The sequence below is a fragment of the Mesocricetus auratus genome, unplaced genomic scaffold, assembly GCF_017639785.1.
Source record: "Mesocricetus auratus isolate SY011 unplaced genomic scaffold, BCM_Maur_2.0 Super-Scaffold_6730, whole genome shotgun sequence".
Lineage (NCBI taxonomy): Eukaryota > Metazoa > Chordata > Mammalia > Rodentia > Cricetidae > Mesocricetus > Mesocricetus auratus.
In genome coordinates, this window is record NW_024429184.1 from 92,227,530 (window position 1) to 92,249,470 (window position 21,941).

The window sequence follows — 21,941 nt, forward strand, 5'->3', positions numbered from 1 at the left end:
TGAAAGAAGAGGGAATAGAAGGCACAGCGTAACCATTACCAAAAAAAAATCCCCAGAACTACTCACTCTCTGTTAGTTTTTAGTGCCTTAGTTTCCTCCTTATAAGAAAAAGCAGAATGCACTTCTGTGCAACCAAATGAATCAGAACAATCAAGAAATGAATCAAAACAACATGGCATCACTCTGCAGTCCCTTAACAAAAAAATGTTTTCTTTTAGATATCTTCTTGGTGCTTGAAAACATAGTGACTTTTGCTTTGGTGTCACATGAAAATAGAACAATTGTAGAGTGACATCATAATTAGGTTTGAAGTTCTCACAATGGTGCCATCACCATGAATTTCTTAGCAGAATTCAATCTCAAGGGACTTGCTAAGAATCTGGACTGAAGGAATCCAGGCAGAGGAACCACATTGCTTCCCATGGAAAAGTCAAAAGCATTCCTCCTGGCTTTCTTGGCTACTAGCTATTTCTCATGTAAGAATCTGTCAAAGAACTCCAGGGAAGGAATGAGTTTTTAATATTCCAGTTTGGGGGAGCAAATAAATAAGTACTATTTAGGTGTAGAAAAAAAATGGAAACCTGAGTCTTTTCTCAGAGATTAAGAATTTAATATGTTAACCAGAATGAATATGAGTGGTTGACATGCTTTTGTTTTTGTTTTTAATGTTCTAAGGAATCTGTCACAGACAGGTTTAGATTTGGGTTTTAAAGCAACAGTCTATGAGGGCTACAATCAATATTTGAGAGATAATTTGGCCTTCTGTGTTAGCTATCAGTATTTGTTTCACTGTTTTTCTTCTTTCTAGTTCTTTCCCCTTGACTCACTCTCATCTCTGTCTCTCTGTCTCTCTCTCTCTCTCTCTGTGTATATATGTGTGTGTGTGTGTGTGTGTGTGTGTGTGTGTATGTGTAAAACTGGTGTGCATGCACAACTCAATTTTAAAAAGTAACGTCAGCTCAGCTTTGGAAATAGCTTACTAATAAAAGACTATAGATGTCAAATCTCTGGGTGCCTCAGTATGCCCCTACTAACGTTTTAGGTTATTTGCCACGTCGATGGTAGAATAGAGGGACAGGTGAAGGAATGTCCCAGGAGCAGTGCTTGAAAGAAACCAAGGTTGTGAAGTCAAAGGTAAAATATGGAGGGAAAAGAAGCATTAACAATGTGGGTGACTATTGACATAAGATCTCCTCACAAAGAAGCTACCTTACCAACAGGTAGGAAATAAAGAAAGGAAGGTTTTATTAGAGACAGAAATAACCAATGAAGGTGACATCTACGGTGTCTGTCAACAAACAGCTGGGATGATAGGAAGAATTAGTCCTTTCTCAGAAACCCATCTTCTCAATACCTGTGGGTCCCAGTAGTGTATGACATTGCTGAGTCCCCAATGATGAAGCTTGGGGTTATGTCCTGTTTGAGATCAGCAGTAAATCTAGGAATAGGTCAAGGTTGAGTTTTCAGACCAGATATCAAGGCTTTTTAAAAAATGTCTATTATTTTACACGTTTGGATATTTTACCTGCATGTATGTCTATGCCTGGTGACCATGAAGAGCAGAAGAGGGCGTCAGATCCCCTGGAACTGGAGTTACAGATGGTTGTGTGTCACCATATAGATTCTGGAAATCTACCCCAGAGCAACAAATGCTCCTAAGTGCTGAACCGTCTCTGAAGCCTGAGAGTATCTAGAACAAGAAGAGAGAAAGGAAACAAATTTGGGGATCAGGCATGTTTCAGAACTTTGTGTTAAAGAGAGAGCTTTCTCAGTTCTGTGGTCAATATTTATGTAACTGACTTGATGAGCTACACATTTCTATACCTCATTATTTTATTGGATGCTTTAACATTTTTATTACAGATATTGCTGGTGACACATCATTTAAGGTAAGCTCACCTCTATAAGAATAATTTGCCACTCTTGTAGATTCTTTTATTTTAAACCATATGGTCATTAGCATATGGTTAACCATGTGGTTAGCATCTGGTCATTTTCAATCTTCAAGGTATTAGTTTCATATTTTTCAGACTCCAGAACACTGTCAAAATCAATCCTGGGGATCAATCAGACACTCTCATACCCTTTTTGTCACTGGCAAAGAAAGCTCCTAACTGTTCCCTCTTTACTATCTTTTCATCTTTCTATCTGCACTGACTCCCTTACCATTAGCCTGTTCCAAGCACTGGCACACTACGGTCACCTGTTTTAGAGAATAGTTTTCTTGGAATCAAAGTGTATTCCTACTTTGTAGCTATGGTGCTTTTCAGGTCACTACAGAGTTAGGTAGTTACATCAGAAGCCAAATAGCTGAGAAATCACTAAATATTTATCACCTAGCTCTGAAGTGGAGACATTGGCCAGCCTCAGCTTTAATCTTGAGGATAGTGTCTTTACAATACAAACCTAAGTGAAATATCTTTCTACTCAGAGCACTGACACCTAATGTCATTAAAATGTTGTCCTGCATACCTCACAGTGCTTTTTTTCTCCTGGAAAGACATCTCACCTATTCCTTTCTAAATTCTAGTTAATGGTGTATAGGGGCAACATGCTATTTCAATTTGTGCTATTGAGTATATTAATTTTATCTAGTTTTTTTAAATTTTGGGCAATTTCATACATGAGTAAAGTATTTATATCATCCCTGCTCCCCCAAAGCCACAGGGAAACATAATTTTATACATTTACTTACAAATACATATACTTGTCTCTAATTAAATATTGTCATAGAAGTGATGGCTCAGTGATTAAGAGCACTGGCTGATCTTCCAGAGGACCAGGTTCAGTTCGCAGTACCTATATGGTGGCTCGCAACCATTCTTAACTCCAGTCCTTGGAGAGACACCACACTTTTCTGACCTGCAAGTGTATTAGACATACACACAGTGCACATATACACATATAAGCAAAACACCCATATGTAAGAATAAAAATAAATCTTTAAAATAATACTTTCCTTATGCCCATATTCAACTTTAGATGTCACCTTTGTCTCACCAAAGCATCAATTCTTAGTAGGATCCATTAAAGATACCATTCTGACTTAATTACTGAAAAAAAAGATAGAAACAATATTTCCCTCAAAGAAGTTGAGTAGTTTCAGTATTTTTCATCAGCATGATAATGAATCTCTTATTTCAAAAATTACTGTTATTCTGTAATGTTTTAGAAACATGTAACTGTAATTTCAAATTTATTATTGACAATTATTCTTAAGACAAATTTATAGTGTTCACAAAGTTCATAAATGGTCAATTTAAAGAAAAATATTTTAAAGAAACATATCACACAAACTTGGAAGGAATCATAAATGAAGTGACTGAAGTGTTGGAAAAAGCTCTGTAGTGGGAGGTACCAGAGACTTCCAGAGCACCGAAAAGTCTGGTGTTCTGTGTACTGCATGTGAACGTCCTGTGAGCTGGACTGCTAGAGTATGCTAGAGTAAGACAGTGCAACAGCACCTGCCTGATCAGTGTGCTACACAATGTTATGACTTCCCAGCCTCCCTTCTTTCTGTAGATATTCTAATATTCACAATGTCCCAGGAAAAGCTAATGTCACTTAATGCTGCTGAAGAAAACAAAATGGTGATAAACATTAGAACTATTTGGCATGGCAACTCCTTCCCTTTCTGTTCCAGAAACCCAATTCCCAGAGGCCTGAACTGTAGCCAGGGTTTGGTATAGGAACAAGTACTGTGTTGTGTCCCAGACACTACAGCTACAATATGAATCTGAAGAAATAAAACTATTGCCACAACAACTATAAAATGCTAAGTCCTTCTTATTCCTTCCCCCAAGTGGTTCTCTACCCTTCTAATAGATTTCCAGTACAGTCAAGGGTCTGGGCTACATAGCCTCACTTACCTTACAAAATGCTAATCACAAAGGACCTGCTTGCTGACTTTATCACAGCATAGTTTTGATATTTGAGGTTAAATGGGAGTCGTTTTACCATTGCTGTCCTTTGCATAAAATAAAATTTCCAAACACTTTATGTTAGAAGCAGTGAACAGAGCATCAGAAGATAGAAAGTGTTAACCTGTGAGTTTTGTTTTAGGTCATTTCGTGCAGTCATTATCAAAAGAAGTTTGTGCAGAAGAAACACATATGCTCCATAAGAGTCAGCCCATTGTGTGCTTCTAATAATGTTACATATCCTAATTCCTGCGTGTACTGCTTTGCCAACATGTAAGTTGACATGACACCAAAACCAGAACCCTTGGAGAGTCTAATGTATATCTGATGCACAACTACAAGTTGGTATTTACTATTTGAGCCTGTAAACTAAAAATCGGTAGGTCACTGGCTGAGCTCAAGGGTTGTGGGTGATGGAGAGAGGTGGGACACTGAGTCCCACCTCCGTGTTCATAAGAGAAGTTAGAGTGTGTTTGAACATTAGTTTTATTAGGAGAATGGATGTTGAACATTATTTTTGAAAATGTTTGAAAAAAATCACCCTTGACAAGATCAGACCAAAACAAGAAGTCTCAGTACTCAAGGTGAGAAGGCTTTAGGTGGAGTCCTGCTCCTGTGGTGATTGAAAAGTCTCGTAATTCTTCAATCCCCATGTTCTTGCCTTCAAACCTAACATTCGTCCTATTTTTACTTCATTTATCCTTATGCTTCAATCACACTAACTCTTCTTTCCAGCTATTTTCAAATGTATAGAGCCTGTTTCTGCTTCTAAAACTTTGGACAAAATTTCCTCATCTCCAAGAATATTTCCCCAGGGTTTTCCCAGGGCTACTGCTTCTTCATTGTTTGTGTTTCAACCTAAATCGATTTCTTTTTTAGTAGTAAGTCTACCTTCTCAGAGGAAAAGATTCTTCCCTGAACACAGGTGCAATTCACCTCTGGTGTTTTCCATATTACATCTTACCTTTCTTAATACATGTAGCCCCCCAATATTTTAATTTTCTGTTTTTCTCATTTCTAATCTGTTGTCATACATAAAGTAAAAACAATATCAATTACTAGATTTTATACAGTGCTGCATCAACTATGCCACTAATAAGTGTTTATTTAACAAACTAGATACTTCTCAAGAGTGAGTATAACAATGAATATAAAATTCACCTCAAAATTTAAGGCACCTTTTCAGCATTAAAAAATGCTATCACTTGATATTTTGCTTCAGTGTCTCAAGTCACATTGCTATAAGTAAAGACTCTAACATGAGTGACATGGGTTGTGATCTCAATTCATGTTTATGTGGTTTAAGACATCTTAGTCAGTCTCACAATTACTCCCAGGGACTGGCAATGTTAACTGAAAAGATAATACCTTAAGAAGGCTTAGCATAGTGGGCCTTAGTAAATAAGAGCTTAAGTGACTTGTGGCTGCTGCCAACTGGAGACACAGCCAACCTGATTTTCCTGGGTTCCTCTGGGATATGGTGTTTTGACAAAGGACAGTGATGAAACACCCAGAGTGGGTGAAAACTTACCACCAATTTGTCTTCACGGTCAGTGCTGCTAGTGTTCATTCTGTATTTACTGATTCATTCAGGCCAGCTAACTTGGTCTACAGTTTTAATCAACAGTACAATAGTATCTTCTGGACTATCACAAGGCTGCACTTAGTAGGTTTTTTCAGGACAATTCTGTTACATGGATAATAATTCCTTTGAAGAAACTAAGTACATGACTGTTTTTCTTCTAAAGTTAGTATTGACCTTCCTCTTCTGTCCTATGTTCAGATTCACTATATAACCCCATCTCCTGAAGGTCAAGGTCTGGGGCAAAGAAAAACCTCTCAGGCTTAAGATCTTATCATTACAGTTTACATTTTAATACAATAGTAAATAATAAATCCCATTTCTTTTTTAATTTTTTTAATTTAAATTAGAAACAAACCTGCTTCATATGTCAATCCCAGCTCCCTCTCCCTCCCCCCTCCCCCATTCCCCACTAGTCCCCCACCCCATCCCCCCTCTGCTCCCCATGAAGTGTGAGGCACTCCATGGGGGATCCCCAAAGTCTATCATCATCCAGGGCAGGGCCTACGACCTCCCCCATGTGTCCAGGCTGAGAGCACATCCCTCCATGTGGAACAGGCTCCCAAAGCCCATTCATACGTCAGGGATAAATACTGATCTACTACCAGAGACCCCATAGATTGCTGAGGCCTCCTCACTGGCATCCACTTTACGGGGGTCTGGATCAGTCTGGTGCTGGCCTCACAGCAATCTGTCTGGATTCCATAGCATAGTGGGCCTTAGTAAATAATAGCTTCTTCTGTGGGTTTCCCCAGCCTGGTCTTGACCCCTTTGCTCATCACTCCTCCCTCTCTGCAACTGGGTCCCAAGAGTCAGTTCACCATTTAGCTGTGGGTGTCTGCCTCTGCTTCCATCAGCCACTGAATGAAAGCTCTAGGATGGCATATAGGGTAGTTATCAATATCATTATAAGGTAAGGGCATTTAAGATAGCCTCTCCACTATTGCTTAGATTGCCAGTTGGTGTTATCCTTGTAGATCTCTGGAAATCTCACTAGTGCCAGATCTCTCCTCAACCCTATAATAGCTCACTCTATTATGGTATCTCTCATCCTGCTGTCCTCTATTCTTCCCCCAAATCAAACCTCCTGCTCCCCCATGTCTTCCTCTCCCCTCCTCTATATTAATTCAGTTACTTCTAAAGTAATGACCTTACTTGCAATATTCAGCCAGGACACTGTACCATAAATCATGAGTAGCAGCAATAAGTGCACATTCAGGACTAAACAGCCATCTTCTTGTTATCATTCATCATTTTATGATAATTATTCCAGTGGGTAGGAGGTGGTACCTGACATTATATCTTATATTTCCTTAATGACTTGTTACAGGTATTATTTCAAAGACTTAATAGTCATTTACATACTTTCTCAAATTCCCTTTTCACTCTCTAGCCATATTACTTATGGCTTTTTTTTATGGTAGAAATGCAATTATCCTTCATTATGGGTACATTTCCATATGATATGCTGAACTTCAAATCTTTTTTTCTAGTATATGTTTCACTTTACTAATCATGTCCTTTAAAGCACAGAAAATTTTAATTTTGATGAAGTACAATTGATCTATTGCTTGTACTTTGGGGTCATTTTTAACCTGGGGGTATAAAGATCGACTATTGTGTTTTAATCCCATAAAAGAGTGATGCGTTCTACTTCAAATTCCTTGAATGTTTGCCTTGAGTTTATATTTGTTTTGTTCGTCTACGATGATTTAATTGAATATGTTACGCATTATGAGATTCGAACTGTTAATGTCTTTAAAGCTTTTGCACACACATATATTGATTATTGAGCCTATTCTTCTTCACACTCCTCACTTCCCTTTTATGGCCCTTTGTCCCCCAGATGTTTCACTTACATTTTCATGTCATATGTTTAGATACGTACACGCATATGCATGTATGATTGACTTGGCTAACATATATAAAACAACAAACCATTAATGAGAAAAGGCACATAGAATTCATCTGAGATTGGCCTCATTTACTTGGTAAAATTTTTTCAGTTACATTCATTTTCCCACCACAATTCCATTTCTCTATGTAGTTTATTTGGATTTTGTGTGATGCTGATAGTATTAGGGCATTCAGTTTTGTTGTTTTGTACATGAGCATCCTGTTTTCCCAGAAACATTGTGGGGGAAAAAGCCAATTCTTTCCTTTATTGAATTGTCCGAGCAGTTTTATTCAAATTGGTTTGACTGTAAATATCCATTTCTGAACTCTCAATTCTTTGAGTGTATGTGCCCTTTATCTCAATACTTCACTATCTTTATTACTATAGTTTCTTCTCTATGTTTGGAATAGAGAAGCATGAATGGGTTCTTCATGTTGCCGTTTCAGATTATTTGGTTATTTGGCATCCTGTACTTGGGAAGCAGTAGAGATGTTTCCACAGAATAACGCACAAATGTCAGCACCATAACTCTGAGCCTTAATATTAGGCATGTTAAATATTGCAAAAATAAATAGCTTCTATAATTGATTGTACATTTTAATTAATATTTAATGACAAACACTTGCTTATGTTAATGTGGTTGTGTTGTTGCACACGACAAGGATATATATCACTTCTCCAAGACCCTTTACTGGCAAATATTTCCCAAGCTATTTTTCAAAGAGTTCTTGGCATCTCTTCATAATGAGACTACAAAGTGTAGTTCTCCAAATAAAATGTGCACCTTTTACCATGGCAGCGCTGCCAAGTAAGAGTCCTGGCCTGTGCGCAGGCCAGTTCAGAACCGGCTCTATGTCTCCTGCACCATCTCTGAGGAGTTAGCAATGATCTGACTCATACTCCCATGCTTAGCTTCTTTCAGGCTTTAGTCTTTCTCTTTTCAGATTTTCCAGGAACTAAAAATGTGAGTCCAGGTCATATTTGTGATGCTGTGGGAGGGCAGAGACACTTTGACCCTCACCACGTGTGGCTCCCTCCTTGTTCAGTCCCCAGCACTGCTTCTGCTTAATATTGTACCCAAAATCTGTGACTTTATGCTTTGCTTAAAGATTCATTACTTGTTTGTATTTATTTAATTTGCTTTTTGTAGTGATTGGAATTGAATCCATGTGTTACACATGCGGCAATAACTTTATTTTTGAGTTACACCCAGAACCTCACATACATCAACACAATTTTTCAAAAATCTTATTATGTATTTAATGTCAAGTTTTCTACAAGCAACTTTGCTACATAATATTAAGCGTAAAAATGAAACTACTGTATAATATATATAGTGACAGGACTTTAACATAGATGAATTACATATAAGCAAATATAAAGTATTAGAAGAATACATGATTGTTATCTTTTTAAGACTTGTTAATATATGTGATTTTAACTTGAATGTGTTATATACCAGGTTCTACTTAGCAATTATCTCCTTCACTATTCAAAACTGCTTTACAAAGTAGATATAAAAATGCCTACTTTTAGCTTTATATACAATAAAACAAACCTAGTAAGACTTGGAACTTGTCCAACTTACAAATAAACCTGAAAAATTCATCTATACAAGAAACAGGCTTTCTTAGCTTCCCATTTTATTATCTCAAGATTAGAATTTCTTATCTGTACAGAAATCTAGAATTTTACAAAAACTGTTTCTTGGACTGGAGCTGTAGCCCAGGGACCAAGCCTTGCATTGCAGATATGAAGCCCTAAGTTTTATCCTGAGCACCACAAACTTCTTTTTAACTGTCATTTGTCATATTAATGTTTAATAAGCACCTGATGAATTCCAGACACTAGTGCCAGGTGTAGTGAAAGCAAAGCAAACATCAAACAAGACACTATCATCCTCAGACTACTGGCTCAAATAGTATGCATATAAGCCTACTTTATGAGAAAATAATTTCCTAAAGGAGGGCCCTTATAATACTCATGACAGTATTATGTAGTAGGATAAGCATGGAGATGTCATTCCCTTTCATATATAAAAACGGACTCCAACCTTAATAATCTTAACCAAGTTTATACTGGGTGTATTTCTAGAAAATGGATGTTTTCATTGTTTCAAGTGGGTTTGGTGTGGATATTTTTAGCTTTTAAAAGGCTGGGATGATTTAAAATTTAATATGTATGTAAAGCCCACGGACAGCAACTTGGTGTGACGTGTAATAATTGAGTTTCCCTTGTAATTATGACTCTGTTGATACATTTTCCCTGATTTTTTCCATGCTCCTCTGTTTTATTTCTTGACCATTATGTTATTTTTCTCATGATAGGTGATACTTCTGTTTACAGTTTATTCAGCATTTCACAATGAGCTCCCATCTAGGTTACTGAAATTGTCATGAATTTTTATAGATCTGGTCATTATAATTCAGAGAAGTGAAAAAATTTCCCAGGATACATCAACTTCTTGATTTCCCCTCTTTCTATCTCTTAGGGCACAGGTTTTATCTTTGCCAAAAACTCTTATAATTATTGACCATGGTTACAAAACAAAGGGATCTCCATGGCAGAAGGGTGTGGTAGAAATATTTAGTGAGATGAGAAGCAAATCTCTGTAGCTCAGGTTCATGTATAACTCAGAAGCTTGCAAATCAAGGCTCCTGTCCCTTATAGTAATTATACAATCGGACTAAGAAGAAGCAAGGTTATATTTCATACAAATTGTGTTTAAATATTTATATCACTTTTCCTTAGAGCTTTGGATTTCACTCTTCGAATTCAATACAGTGGAAAATGTATGAAGCCCACTTCTTGATTATTCTTCATTCAGCATAAGTGAGACATATGGATCAAGCATCACCTGTTCTTCATCAGGCAAAATTCATTATTATTACTTTTACAAACCAATAAATTTGATCCTATGGAAAGCTCCTCTTTGGCTTGAGATATAATTAATGAGACATGTGAGAACTGTGTTTGATTCTAGAAATAAAACATTAAATTGAAATTATCCCTGACTGAAACATTCATAATTTAAGGAACTAATTGAACTACTAGTCATTTGCCAGGAAATAGTATTTTTTATGAGACTCAGAAATTTGGCTAGATTCTTGATTGTCAATTGTAACAAAAAAATGATTGCACTTCTGCAGCTTACACTCCAGGGGAGAAACAAGAAAACATATAATTATTTAACAATACTATACAATGTGAGAAAGAGGAAATCAACACAGGTTAGCCTCCTATCATGTATGAGTCTTGCTAAAAGATGAATATTTTCACAGAATATTCACATCTGACAAAGCCATTTTGTGCCTATGATGAATCACAACAAAGGTTGAATAACTAGTTAACCATGTCTGAATACTAGCAAAATATGCACATTATCTAAGCAACAGCATATCAGATACAGCCCTCTACTAAGACTAATAAAATGAGTGATGTTTCACCAATTACTACTTTTTCTTAGACTCAATCATCCTTCCTTCTCATTAAGATTTCTGAAGACACCCAAGTGAAAGACTGTGCCTGCTTTATATGCGTACCCAGTCCAAAGCAAAGCCTCCCTTCTTTAAAACTTCCTCACAATGAGCTCAACAATACAAACTCCTACAGTAGGTCCTTCCTAATGCCTTCTTATAGGCATGTTCTGTGGCTCTCCAAGGTGTGCCTTCTCCAAGGCTGTGATGACTAATAGTAACACAAATTTGTTCAACTTTTGCTGTGTTCCTGGTGGCCTTTGGATGAGACCATAGCAAGTGTAGCACTTGATCTCTGTTGTTCATGAAATCTTCTTCTCCTTCTCCTTCTTCCTCCTCCTTCACCTTCTTTCTTTTCTTCATCTTTCTCCTTTTTCCTCTTTTCTCTTCCTTCTCTTCCTCTTAGCCTTCTTTTTTCTTCTCTTCTGCAAGGACATCTACAGAGTCACAAAGACTATGAAAACATATTATCTCCAGCTTTTGATCAACAAGAAATATTTGTTGATTTACTCGTCATTTTATTAACTCATTTACTACTTTGCCTTCCAAATAACCTAAGTGGTCAGTATTGTTAATGCAGTCATGCACACCAAAGAAGGCTGCTTAGTGCTCCTAATAAAGACAGCATCCTGACCAAAGAATATGTGTGACAGAGGAGCACTACGGTGGGGTGAGGGAGCCACGTAGCACTGATGTTTAAGCAATACTGCTTCCCACACAGTGGGGGGTCTCCTCTTCCCTTTTGTTTTCTAACATATCAACTACCTGTTGTCAGAGTCTACACAATTCTAGGTCACTGTGAGCATCTTCTCTGCTGGTCTCTCATTCTCATCTCTGTTCTCATCTATCTTCTGACTACAAAGCTCAGACTAGTCTTAAAATCTAGAGATTACTCATTTTCTTCCTTAGCCTTGACGACTTTGAGACTCAAGACAAATCCTCACATAAATCCACATTAAGTCATTTTTGTCTAACCTAGTAATATTCTTGAAAAATACTAGCCTCATACCAGGATTTTAAAGTACACAAGGGTCTTGATTTTATTGAAAAAAATTCATACAATATATAATAACGTTTTCACCCTCTGTTAACCCTCCTCCCACAACTCCTCCCAGATCCTCACCACTTTCCCATTCACCCAGCTCCATGTCCATTTCTCTTTCTTACTGTCTCCCTTGATGCTTATTTATCTGTGTCAAGAGATGCTATTAGCATTTAGAGCCACTAGTAGTATTTAGTGGCTGAAGCCCTTCAATGTCCTGTCCTGATTGAAAAAAAAGACCCTCCAAATGTCAACCATGTTCCTATGAAAAACAACTATCCATCCAGATGAGAGCTGTTGATTAAATTCATACCTTCTGCTTCTAGAGTCCACAGAAGTTTATGGTAATCAATGACAGCACACTCCACTGAGCTGGGTATGGCCTCAAAAATATCTCTCAACAGAGCAGCTAGGCATGTTCTGCCATCAGACTCCAAGGAAGAGAAACACTATCTCTGTTCTTACCCTTTTCCCTTTTAAACTAAGTGACTGTCATGGTCCTTTAAACCCTATTGCACTATTTCCTTTCTATACCTTTCGTCATGTGAGTCTTTCTGATGCACAGGCTCTTAGGGAAGAAGCCTGCTGCTGAGCAGTTATACTTTATTGGTTATACCTTCACAATTGTCATCCTTTTATTGATGTTCAAAGTTAACAAGGAAGGTAATGTGTTTTATTATACAGTCAGCATGTGCCTTTGTCAGTAACTATTTGAGAGCATTTGCTGCAGTTGCTTGCCTCAAATTCAGTAAATAAATTACGCCATCTAGTGGGGAACCCAGAAGTAGTATCTTGAACTTATTTGACAGGACAACAATCTCCATCATTTTCTGTATTGATTGAACTCCCTAGTTAAAAGAAATGAGTGAAAGGAAACAATATGGGGAGGTGCATGCAGTTGGAAGTAGAAGAATATATGGAGTTAGGATTCTATGATAATCTGTAAAGTTAAAAAAGTTAAAATTCAGACATGGTTGTGTGAAAAATCATACATTTTGCCAGGAATCTCTCTCCATTTGTTGGTTAGGTCCGGGATTTTATCTATCTTATAAACAATTTTGGGGGGAATTTTATATATGATTGTTTAATTTACATTATCCCCTCTAATTCTAACTCCTCCCTTGCACTCTTAAATTCATGATGTGTCTTTCTTATTATTATTGTTATATTCACATATGTATAAATATATAGATACCACCAGCTGAGTCCATTTGGTGTTATTCATATATGTATTTAGGACTGACTACTTGGTATTAGATAATCATTTAGGGAGTTCACCCCTAGGGAAGACTGATTATTCCTCTCTCAGTAGTCATTAACTGTCTGTAGCTCTTCCTCAAGGTGGAGGGACTTTTTGAGATTTCCCCTATCATATCGGCATGCCAAATGGTGTTGTTATTGTTCTGATCTTGTTTAAGTGACCAAATTGTTGAGATTTCATGACTGTAGCTTCCCTGTCTTATGTAGAAAACACAATCTTTCAGTAGATAATGGTTCTCTGGCTCTTACAATTGTTCTGTGCCATTTTTCAAGATTTTCTCTGAGCCCTAAGTGTGAGGGCTGTGTTTTTAATGAATCAACTGCAGCTGGATGGTTATTCTTTACAGATTGACTAGCTGTGGATTCTGTGATGGTCTTTGTCTTCTGGAAAAAGAAGTTTCTTTGATGATGGGTGAGAGCTATACTAAACTATGGGCAGGAGGTTTACATATTTAGAATAAAATCATATCCCAGAGGTGGTGGCATAAGCCTTTATCCCAGTACTCAGGAGGAAGAGGCAGGCAGGGCAGATCTCTGTGAATTCAATGACAGCCTGGCCCACAGAGTGAGTTCCAGGACAGCCAGGGCTACACAAAGAAACCCTGGCTCAGAAAACTAAAATAAATAAATAGGTTAAAGAAATAAATAGAAAGAAGTCAGAAATTATACTGCTTTGGGAAAGCAACAATAGTAGGTTTTTTCTAGGTTCTCTGACCTCAATAGCAAAGACTAGTTAGCTATATTTATAGTAATAGACATGAATTCCCTCCTATTGATCAAACCTTAAGTCCAATTAGACAGCTGCTGGTTACCACCAAACTGTAAGTGCCACTATTGCCATTTTGGGGACTGTTCTAGTTATTGTTACAGTTTCAAGGTGTGGCATCTAGGTAAAACTATTGCTTGCTTCTCTCTCTTGGAAGTTTACATAACACTTCCCTGTGTTGTGAAATCTAGTCCTCAGAGAGAAGACTTTAAGGTCATATCCAGTTTGATTGCTCCAAGTCCTATGTCCAAAATGTCGAGTGTCTTCAGCAACACGCACTCACTTTCAACTTCTCATAAGAAATTCAGGGCAATGGCAACATACTATACTGTTTTGTGGCATGTGGTGGAGCATACCTTGGACCCCCCTGACAAAGAACTTATAAAGTTTTCTCATACCTGATACTGGTGATTTTGGTAGTCTATGGCTCTTGGGGGAAGCATTAACACTAAGTAGTTTAACTTCATTACACACACTTACATATATGTGAAGAATTCTTGCCAATTGGATGACAAACAGGTAATTCAGGTCTTACCCTTTCTAGACCTGAATTTCTACGGCTTTTAAACTAAACTTCAGGCCTGATGGTTTTCTATCACTTGTACCTCCCAATCTTTCTTCCTCTACAGCCTTAGTTTTCCCATGTGATCCAAGTTTGGGGCTTCTCTTATCCTGTATCCTCATGTTCATTATAAGAAATGGCAAACTAAAGTTTGAGAGTTCTGCAGTTCACCTGGGACCCAATGAGTTTATTAGGCTTACATACACACCTTGGGTGAGGGGGTATGGACAGAGGCATGAGTGACCCTAAAGCAATGAAAGTCAGCATCCAGAACAGATGATCACTCCTCCGTGAGCACATAAGGCCCTCTTTCCCCACTCTATATACTCTAGCATATCTCCATGACTCCTAAGACCAGGTGCAAGAATGGTTGAAAGGAGTGTCTAGATACCTAGGTGGGGGTTCAATGTCCTTTCCTACACCATTCACCATAAAGGATAGCAACAGTAAAGAAGCCTGCATGAGATGACTGTTTGCAAGCAGAAACACCTGGTCTTATGAGGGTGGCATCTGTTCTGCTAGGAGGGTGATACAGTAAAATGCAGAGGATAGTATTTATATGCTTTTCTTGTAATTCCTTCTGCCTTTCCTTTGACTCTGTGGACAAGAGTTCCTGGGAGTAAGCTATGTCTGTAAATGTTGATTGAGTGAGCCAAACTTCAGTGATGTGGAGAAGCTGGCATGTTGCAGGTCTAGACCATAGTTACAGTTTATCTGGGGCTATTTTATGCTACAAAATAGTTACTTCTTGCTCCTTTCTTTGTCAGGCCTAACATTTTAACAGACAAAAGACTTCTGGAATATATGAACTTAACAAAACCCTAGTTTTCCACCAATCAAAGGGCTAAAAGTGTTGCCAGGTAGCATTGAAGACCAATAGTAGACTCTCCCATCTTGCTTTAGCCAACCAACCTGATGTAGCCACCAACACAGTTGAAAGGTGCCTTGATTTATGACTTTTCTTTTTTCCTGCTACTATAAAAAGTTCATGAAATAACTGCCTATTGGGCAACCAGAATTTATGTTCTGTGGGCCAACCATTGCTACTTATGTTTGGCTCTAGAACAAATTTTTGCTTCTCTTTATCCTCTTTGAGGTGAGGACTGTTTTGCATTGATAGTTATGACTCCCAGAATGGGGCTCCAAAAATACACTTCACAGCAGGAGTCACCTGTTGGAAACAAGGTATCCCCAGAAACTTAGGGCCTGCAAGCCATTTGGCTCTCTCTTAATTTGGACTAACAGTCCATTTGATTATTCTGAGCTGATTACTTAAAGAACTTGTTCGGTAGATGGTTTTTTTATTTGCTTCCAATGCATTTGACTCAACATTCAGTTGTTTATTTTCTTTCAGATCTCTGAAGGTATTTTGAAACTGGATACATGTCTCCTCCTTCTTATCCCCTTCCTCCTCCTCTTCTTTTCATTTCCTCTAGACTCTTCTCCCACGTCTAAGGAATGGGGCATGTTTGGGTTGGTTTTGTGTTGAATTAGTGTGTTAACTCAACTAACAAGTTAAAAAAATGGGAAAATATAGTTAAAGGTAAGATTCCTCTCAATGGGAAACATTTACTACCTCGAAATTGGTTTATTTTGTACACTTAATTAAAAGTCCTAGGCAGTATTTTTTTCATCCACAAAGATACAGGCTCCTTTAATGGGAATGTGAAATGACCTCTAAAAGAAATAATTAGTAACTCATCATAATAATAGCTCTAAAAACTACAAGTGTAAAGGTGAGACTAAAAATAAATTAAACATTTTTTAGAGATTAAAACTATAGACATATGTATGCATGTACACACACACACACGCGCGCGTTCTGAAAACAATGCCCGATTCTCATCTCTGACTTTTTCATCTCCTAACAGCAAATTTATATATCAAAGGAAAGGACTGTGGCCCATTTTAAGATACTATTTTAAGATACTAAGAATCCCCATTTGTAAACACCACACTACTTTGGAAAGCTGTATTCACACTTAAATCTGTCTTACATTTTTTTTCTTGAGTAGCTTTTTCTTTTAATCCTCATGCTTAAGCCTGTACTTAAAATGTCTTTATTATGCAAACCAGTCCCAAAATCCCTTTCACCATTGAAGTCACAAATCCTGGTTTATACTGCATCGAGTTCTCTGGTGCTTAAGGGAACTCCTCAGGCTGCTAAGGATGACTACATGGCCATGTCTGTCCCTCACTGCTAACATACCTGAGGGTGTATACTGAGCTCCATCCTCAAGCACTATTGTGAGTTTCCCTGTCTGATATTCTGCTGGTCTACCCTGCTAAGCATGGTTTGCATGTTACCTTGTGCTTCTTTGCTTTTGTTTTCTTGGCTAACCATTAAATAAAAACTAGTATTTGGTTAAAAAATAAAATGCTGATTTCTAACAGGTCTGGTATTTCATTTGGTCTTACTAATAGTTTGTACATAAAAGAGACTCATTAAAGTTCTAAAAAAATAATCCATTGTCACCTGTTTTCTTCTATAATATGGCTTTTCATTTGTATTTTCAAACTAAATCAGCTATAATACCAATATAATAAAACAGATGAAAATAGTGTCCACAAATGGGGCATTTATCCTAGAGTTGGAACTAGCCACTCTACATGAATAGCTATGACATCAAATCACTTTGGAATGTTCATACACACCACTGTCTTCCACTAACCAAAGGATAATATGTCATGAGCTAACATCTCAGGTTTATAACAGCTTTAACTCCCCTACCTGATGTTTCTGCCAGTGTATTTTAGAAGCTTTGATTTATGATAAACTATTGCACATTGGCATTTCTGATTGGGGGCTGACTTGAATATGTGTTCTCAGGGCATGGTCACTCACACTTGGCTCCAGAATAAACTATCGTTTATTTCCTATGAAGTGATAGCTGTGTTTTTAAAAGCACAGAAAGACCATCAAATTGAAGAATATATCCAACTGAATTAAAGAAACAACTCAATTGTGCTGAAATAAACTTTACTGTCCAGTATTATGCCAGGCCCTATATACTTTATTATCAAATTCCTATTTATTATTCAGAACAACCTGGGAATTGGGGGCTGGGAGAGCGTACTCTTGCTTACTTAAGTCCAAATATATTGACCACAAATAAATAACATGAGTGTATACATATTTCTTCACTTACAGAAAGCATGAAGTAAGAAAATTGCCATGAACATATATGAAGTTTTGTTTTTCCACCAGAGCTCCAAATTGAGACACAGGGATCTCTAAGTGTGAAAGAAAAGCTACATCTCAGGGTGCTGATCCTTAGTAAGGGAAAGGGAAGATCTACTAAGTCTTGTATAAAATAAAAATTAGAATATTGTGCATGGTGTTCCCATAAGACATATTTAGTACTTCCCCCGCCCTGTTTCTTATCTAATTGAGCCTCAAAATGTTCCTGTGTACATGAACTCTGTCCCCATTGGGTGTCTAGAGAGAGCTAGGTACTATTCGTGTTAGTTACAGTAAGTGCATTGACAAGGGATCTGTACATTAAAAAAATCAATTTCAGTCCCGTTTTGTGACAGTTATCCTCTCTGAAGACAATCTAGCTATAAAACAAAAGTGATCAAACTGACTTCGGCTCGTAAGCCAAAGGCTTAGTGTCTCGTTTATTAATGAAAAACTGATAAGAAGATCTTGGCGTTTAAGAGATTATAAACCGCATCCATGAAAAGACAATGCTCGAAAGCACATAAGGAATTTAATAGTATATTTGCTTCCCTCCACTTACCCACACCCCTCGAAAACAAGGGTCCTATTTTTTTTAGGTAAATAAATTCTGGAGGAAACATCTTTATTGCACCTATCCATTTTGCAGATAAAGACGAGAAGAGCCAGAGCATAAACAGGATCACAGACTATCAACACCAGAGAAGCGAAGTCAAAAGAAGCTCGTCATTTCCGGCGGAGAACATCTACATCACCGGAAGAAGGGTTGGTTGCTAAGCTTCAGGGAAAGAAAAAAATGCCACTTTGAACATGGCTGTCTCGCCGGGACGTAGCCACACCCAATGTGGACCCAGTGGGGGCCCGCCCAGGCCCATCCCCCGATGACCGTATTTCCGAAGGCTCTAGAGGCGGCGGAAGCGGAAGCGCTGCAGAGGTGGGGGCGGCAGGAAGAGTCTGTCGCGTTTCTCGGTCCCTCTCAACCACAAAAACAGACGGAGGGCCGGCGTAAGAGAGCCGCGGCCTGGGAGGCCTTTGCGAAGGTGAAGGTGCGCGGTTGTGGGCAGGTGGAGGGGTCCGGGGCTCCTACCGCCCAGACCCTCACTCTCGGGCTATGGAACTCTTGGGGCCTAGAGCGACCGAGAGAGGAGTGTCTGAATTTGTAGTCTGGCCTTGCAGGCCCTCCTTGCAAGGCATCCAGCCCTCTATTCCGCCTTGCAGAGCCCTCTCTGGGTCTCGGTTTCATAACGAAGTGAGAGGGTTCGCCCGGACTTTGGGCCCCTCCCCCAACACACACACTCTGGGCGTCACAAATTCAGGATTTTAGTGTCGAGTCGTTTAGGTCAGTCCATTGAGGAACGCCCGTGCTGAGAAACTAACTAGCTGTAGTATGATGCGGATGATTCATCGTGCGAAAAAATGGAAGACCCTGCTTTTTTTTTTTTTTTTTTTTTTTGGTCGCAATGTTGCTGTTTACTTGGTGGTTCTATTTTGAGTAGATCCCTTCCTTGTTTTGAACCTGGAATTTCTCATCAGTCAGAGCAAAGTGTTGGATTAGACACTGGCTTAATCTCCCTTCCCACCCCCTACCCCGTCACAAGTGGAAGATAAGATAGGGTTTCTGTAAAGCTGTCCTGGAGGCGGGAGAAACTGGAACGTGGAAAGCACATACTGTGTGATACAGACTGAGAAATATCTATTCTTGTAATTTTAACTTTTGCTTTAGATGACCGAAGAGACCCCATCTCTCCCGTCAGAATGTTGATGTTGCAATTGTCCTGTGTGTGGGGGAAGGGTGTTGTAATGCATATTGTAGAGCTCTATCCTCCAAGCTTTACAGCCATCAGTCCTTGTCAGAGCATCTATGACTTCCTGCAAAAGACCCTGCATGGGGCCTCCTGTTGGTTGACACTCCTTCATGGAAGGAGGTGATGGGGGATGGGTCATGGAACCCTCATCTGAGATTCAGGACTCCCCCTCTTGCACCTTCTGGCCATTTGAGTGTAATTCTGCCCTAATTGGATATGGCCTCTTGGTAACAAAGTATCGAAGTGTATAGTCTGGAAAGGTTAACTGAAGGGGGAAGGACTCCATGGGTACCTATGAGGAAGCTGTCATCCATACCAGGTGAAGACTTGATAGTCTGGCTGTTTTTGAGTCCACCAGGCCCCTGTAAGTAGCTCCTCAGTCATGCTCTGTTATTAAGTGTAATAAACACATTAGTTCCCCGGGGTAAACTTTGGTGGAATTGTACCTTAGTTTGTCATTGGAGCCTCATAAGGGAGATTAATGCCTCCCCAGAGATGGAATTCAGACAACACTGTGTGTTTAAATGGTCATGTGCCTGCGGTACACATTTTATCTTTACATAAAAGAATGTAACAGAAGAGAAAAGGAAGACTAGTTTTCACTGAAGTTAGGTCTTGAATTGGAATTGAAGGCCTAGATCCTTACCTCAGAAATGATACCTTCTGCCTCATGACAGACAGTATGTCATCCTGGTACTCTTATTCATTATTTGTAAAGTAAAAGTTGAACTAGATTCTTTGCCCTTTTCATTAGTATAGGTTTCCCCTGCCCTTTAAATCAGAAGTGTGGCGGATGGATGCCACTTTCGAGGTAAAAGAGTATATCCTAGATAGTAGATACATATAATGTTCTGAGAATATTAATTAGGTGATGTGCAAAGTTACTGTCATAAACGGATGCCAACAGAAAAGAGGCATTAGAAACCACAGGCGGGAAAGACCTTGGCAGTGTAAGACCATTGGTATGTTTCCAGAGGTTCTTTGTTCTGTGTTTATGCTTGTTTTTTAGGGAAATGAGCAGTCATTTGAACTTAGTAAATGGAAGGGATTGAGAAAGAATTATCTCAAAGAGAATAAGGCACATGGGAAGGCTTTGCTGCCACCTTGTACTTACCAAACTAAATATATGAGTGGGGGATTGAGGGTTGAGATAGATGCCAGCAGTCAAGAGAACGGAGTCTTTTAAAGAGACTTGCCTCTGATTAGATACAGGTTGAGATGTTGATTCACAACTGTGGGAAAAAAATCTTAATCTCCTTTTTTTGCGAGTTTCATAATGTTAGTTTAGGGCTCCTCAACGAAGTACTAGTATGAAACAAATGTGTGTTCCAGAGTGCCTCTGTGAGATGAGGGAAGGAGTAATTACTCCTTTCTAATTAGTAGGCCCTGATCCAGATGCTGACAAGTAGATCAGGTACAGGGAGACTGTCAGGGTTTGAGGAGTCCTGGAGGTAGGCACAGGTGATTTCTGAATTATGCGCCATAGTTTGCAGTAAAATCTATGATGGAGCGACACACTTACAAGAATTTAATTGCAGGCAAGGGAATGTTGGAGCATTCAAGCTGAAGACAGGCACAATTTGGGGAGCAACCCAAATGACTTTGTCAGGTTAGCTGAGGACACGGCTGAAGAAGAGGAGGAGCCTTAGACAAAGTATGTTTTGAAAAGACCTCGTTTCAAGAGCACTGTCGAGAAGCTCAGGCCTAAGACTCTGGTTGGGATGCCTGAACAAAATGGTAAACAGGCATTCTGTGGCATGAAGACGGATTACCCAGGTGGCTATAGGCTACTGTGTGGAAGCCTAGCTTTGTAAAGAAGGGTATGGTCAGAAATCTCATAGCATCCTGAAGCCCATCTGTAGGATTACCCAGGTGGCTATAGGCTACTGTGTGGAAGCCTAGCTTTGTAAAGAAGGGTATGGTCAGAAATCTCATAGCATCCTGAAGCCCATCTGTAGGCATTGGGGTGTAGCTCTGGAATGTGGAGAGACAGCTGTGGTGGCCGAGGACTGACAGTCATAAGGGATGGTATGTAGGCCAGGAAGTCTGAGTCTTCTAAGCTCTGACACTTAATATTTGACCCCAGACAAGTGACTTCCCAATTTACTCTGGTTCTTTGTCATCTGAAAGAGCCTCTGGAAGTTTTTGCAATTCTGTTGGCATGGGAGTAGGAGAGTGAAGCGCCACTGTCATATTCTCAGATGAGTTTGTAACCCACACACTGTCAGCAGTGTGACTGGGCAGCCTCTGAGGGCCCTTCAGAATGGAATATTCAGGCATTGGTTATCATTTCTGTCAGAGTAACATTTCTTACAGGTTCAGAGCCAGCCAGAGCGATTGGTATTTTCCAATACCATCATCACATATTTGATTTATGTGTTGTTTGTAGTCGCCTGTCCTTCACTCCTCCAATTCATCCCTCTTCTGCTGCTGGTAACTAGACCCTCTTT

The 21,941-nt window shown here is 38.9% G+C and overlaps 2 protein-coding genes across 7 annotated transcripts in view; both read left to right on the plus strand.

Moving 5' to 3' along the window:
• Positions 1-359: 359 nt before the first annotated feature.
• On the plus strand, positions 360-10,322 carry LOC121138992 (ovomucoid-like). Its single transcript, XM_040741986.1, has 4 exons — positions 360-476; positions 1,864-1,889; positions 4,063-4,193; positions 10,151-10,322. The coding sequence occupies exons 1-4, from the start codon at positions 422-424 to the stop codon at positions 10,209-10,211; spliced, it is 273 nt and encodes a 90-aa protein (XP_040597920.1). The 5' UTR covers positions 360-421; the 3' UTR covers positions 10,212-10,322.
• Positions 10,323-18,576: 8,254 nt separating this feature from the next.
• Positions 18,577-21,941, plus strand: part of Fbxo38 (F-box protein 38) — a 43,357-nt gene continuing 39,992 nt past the window's right edge. For 5 of the 6 annotated variants that reach the window (XM_021229843.2, XM_021229845.2, XM_021229846.2 and 2 more), the window contains exon 1: positions 18,577-18,726. The gene's annotated coding sequence lies outside the window, so the exon portion shown is untranslated. Of the gene's footprint in view, positions 18,733-21,941 lie in introns of all 6 variants that reach the window. The other variant, XM_021229844.2, reaches the window with a different exon arrangement.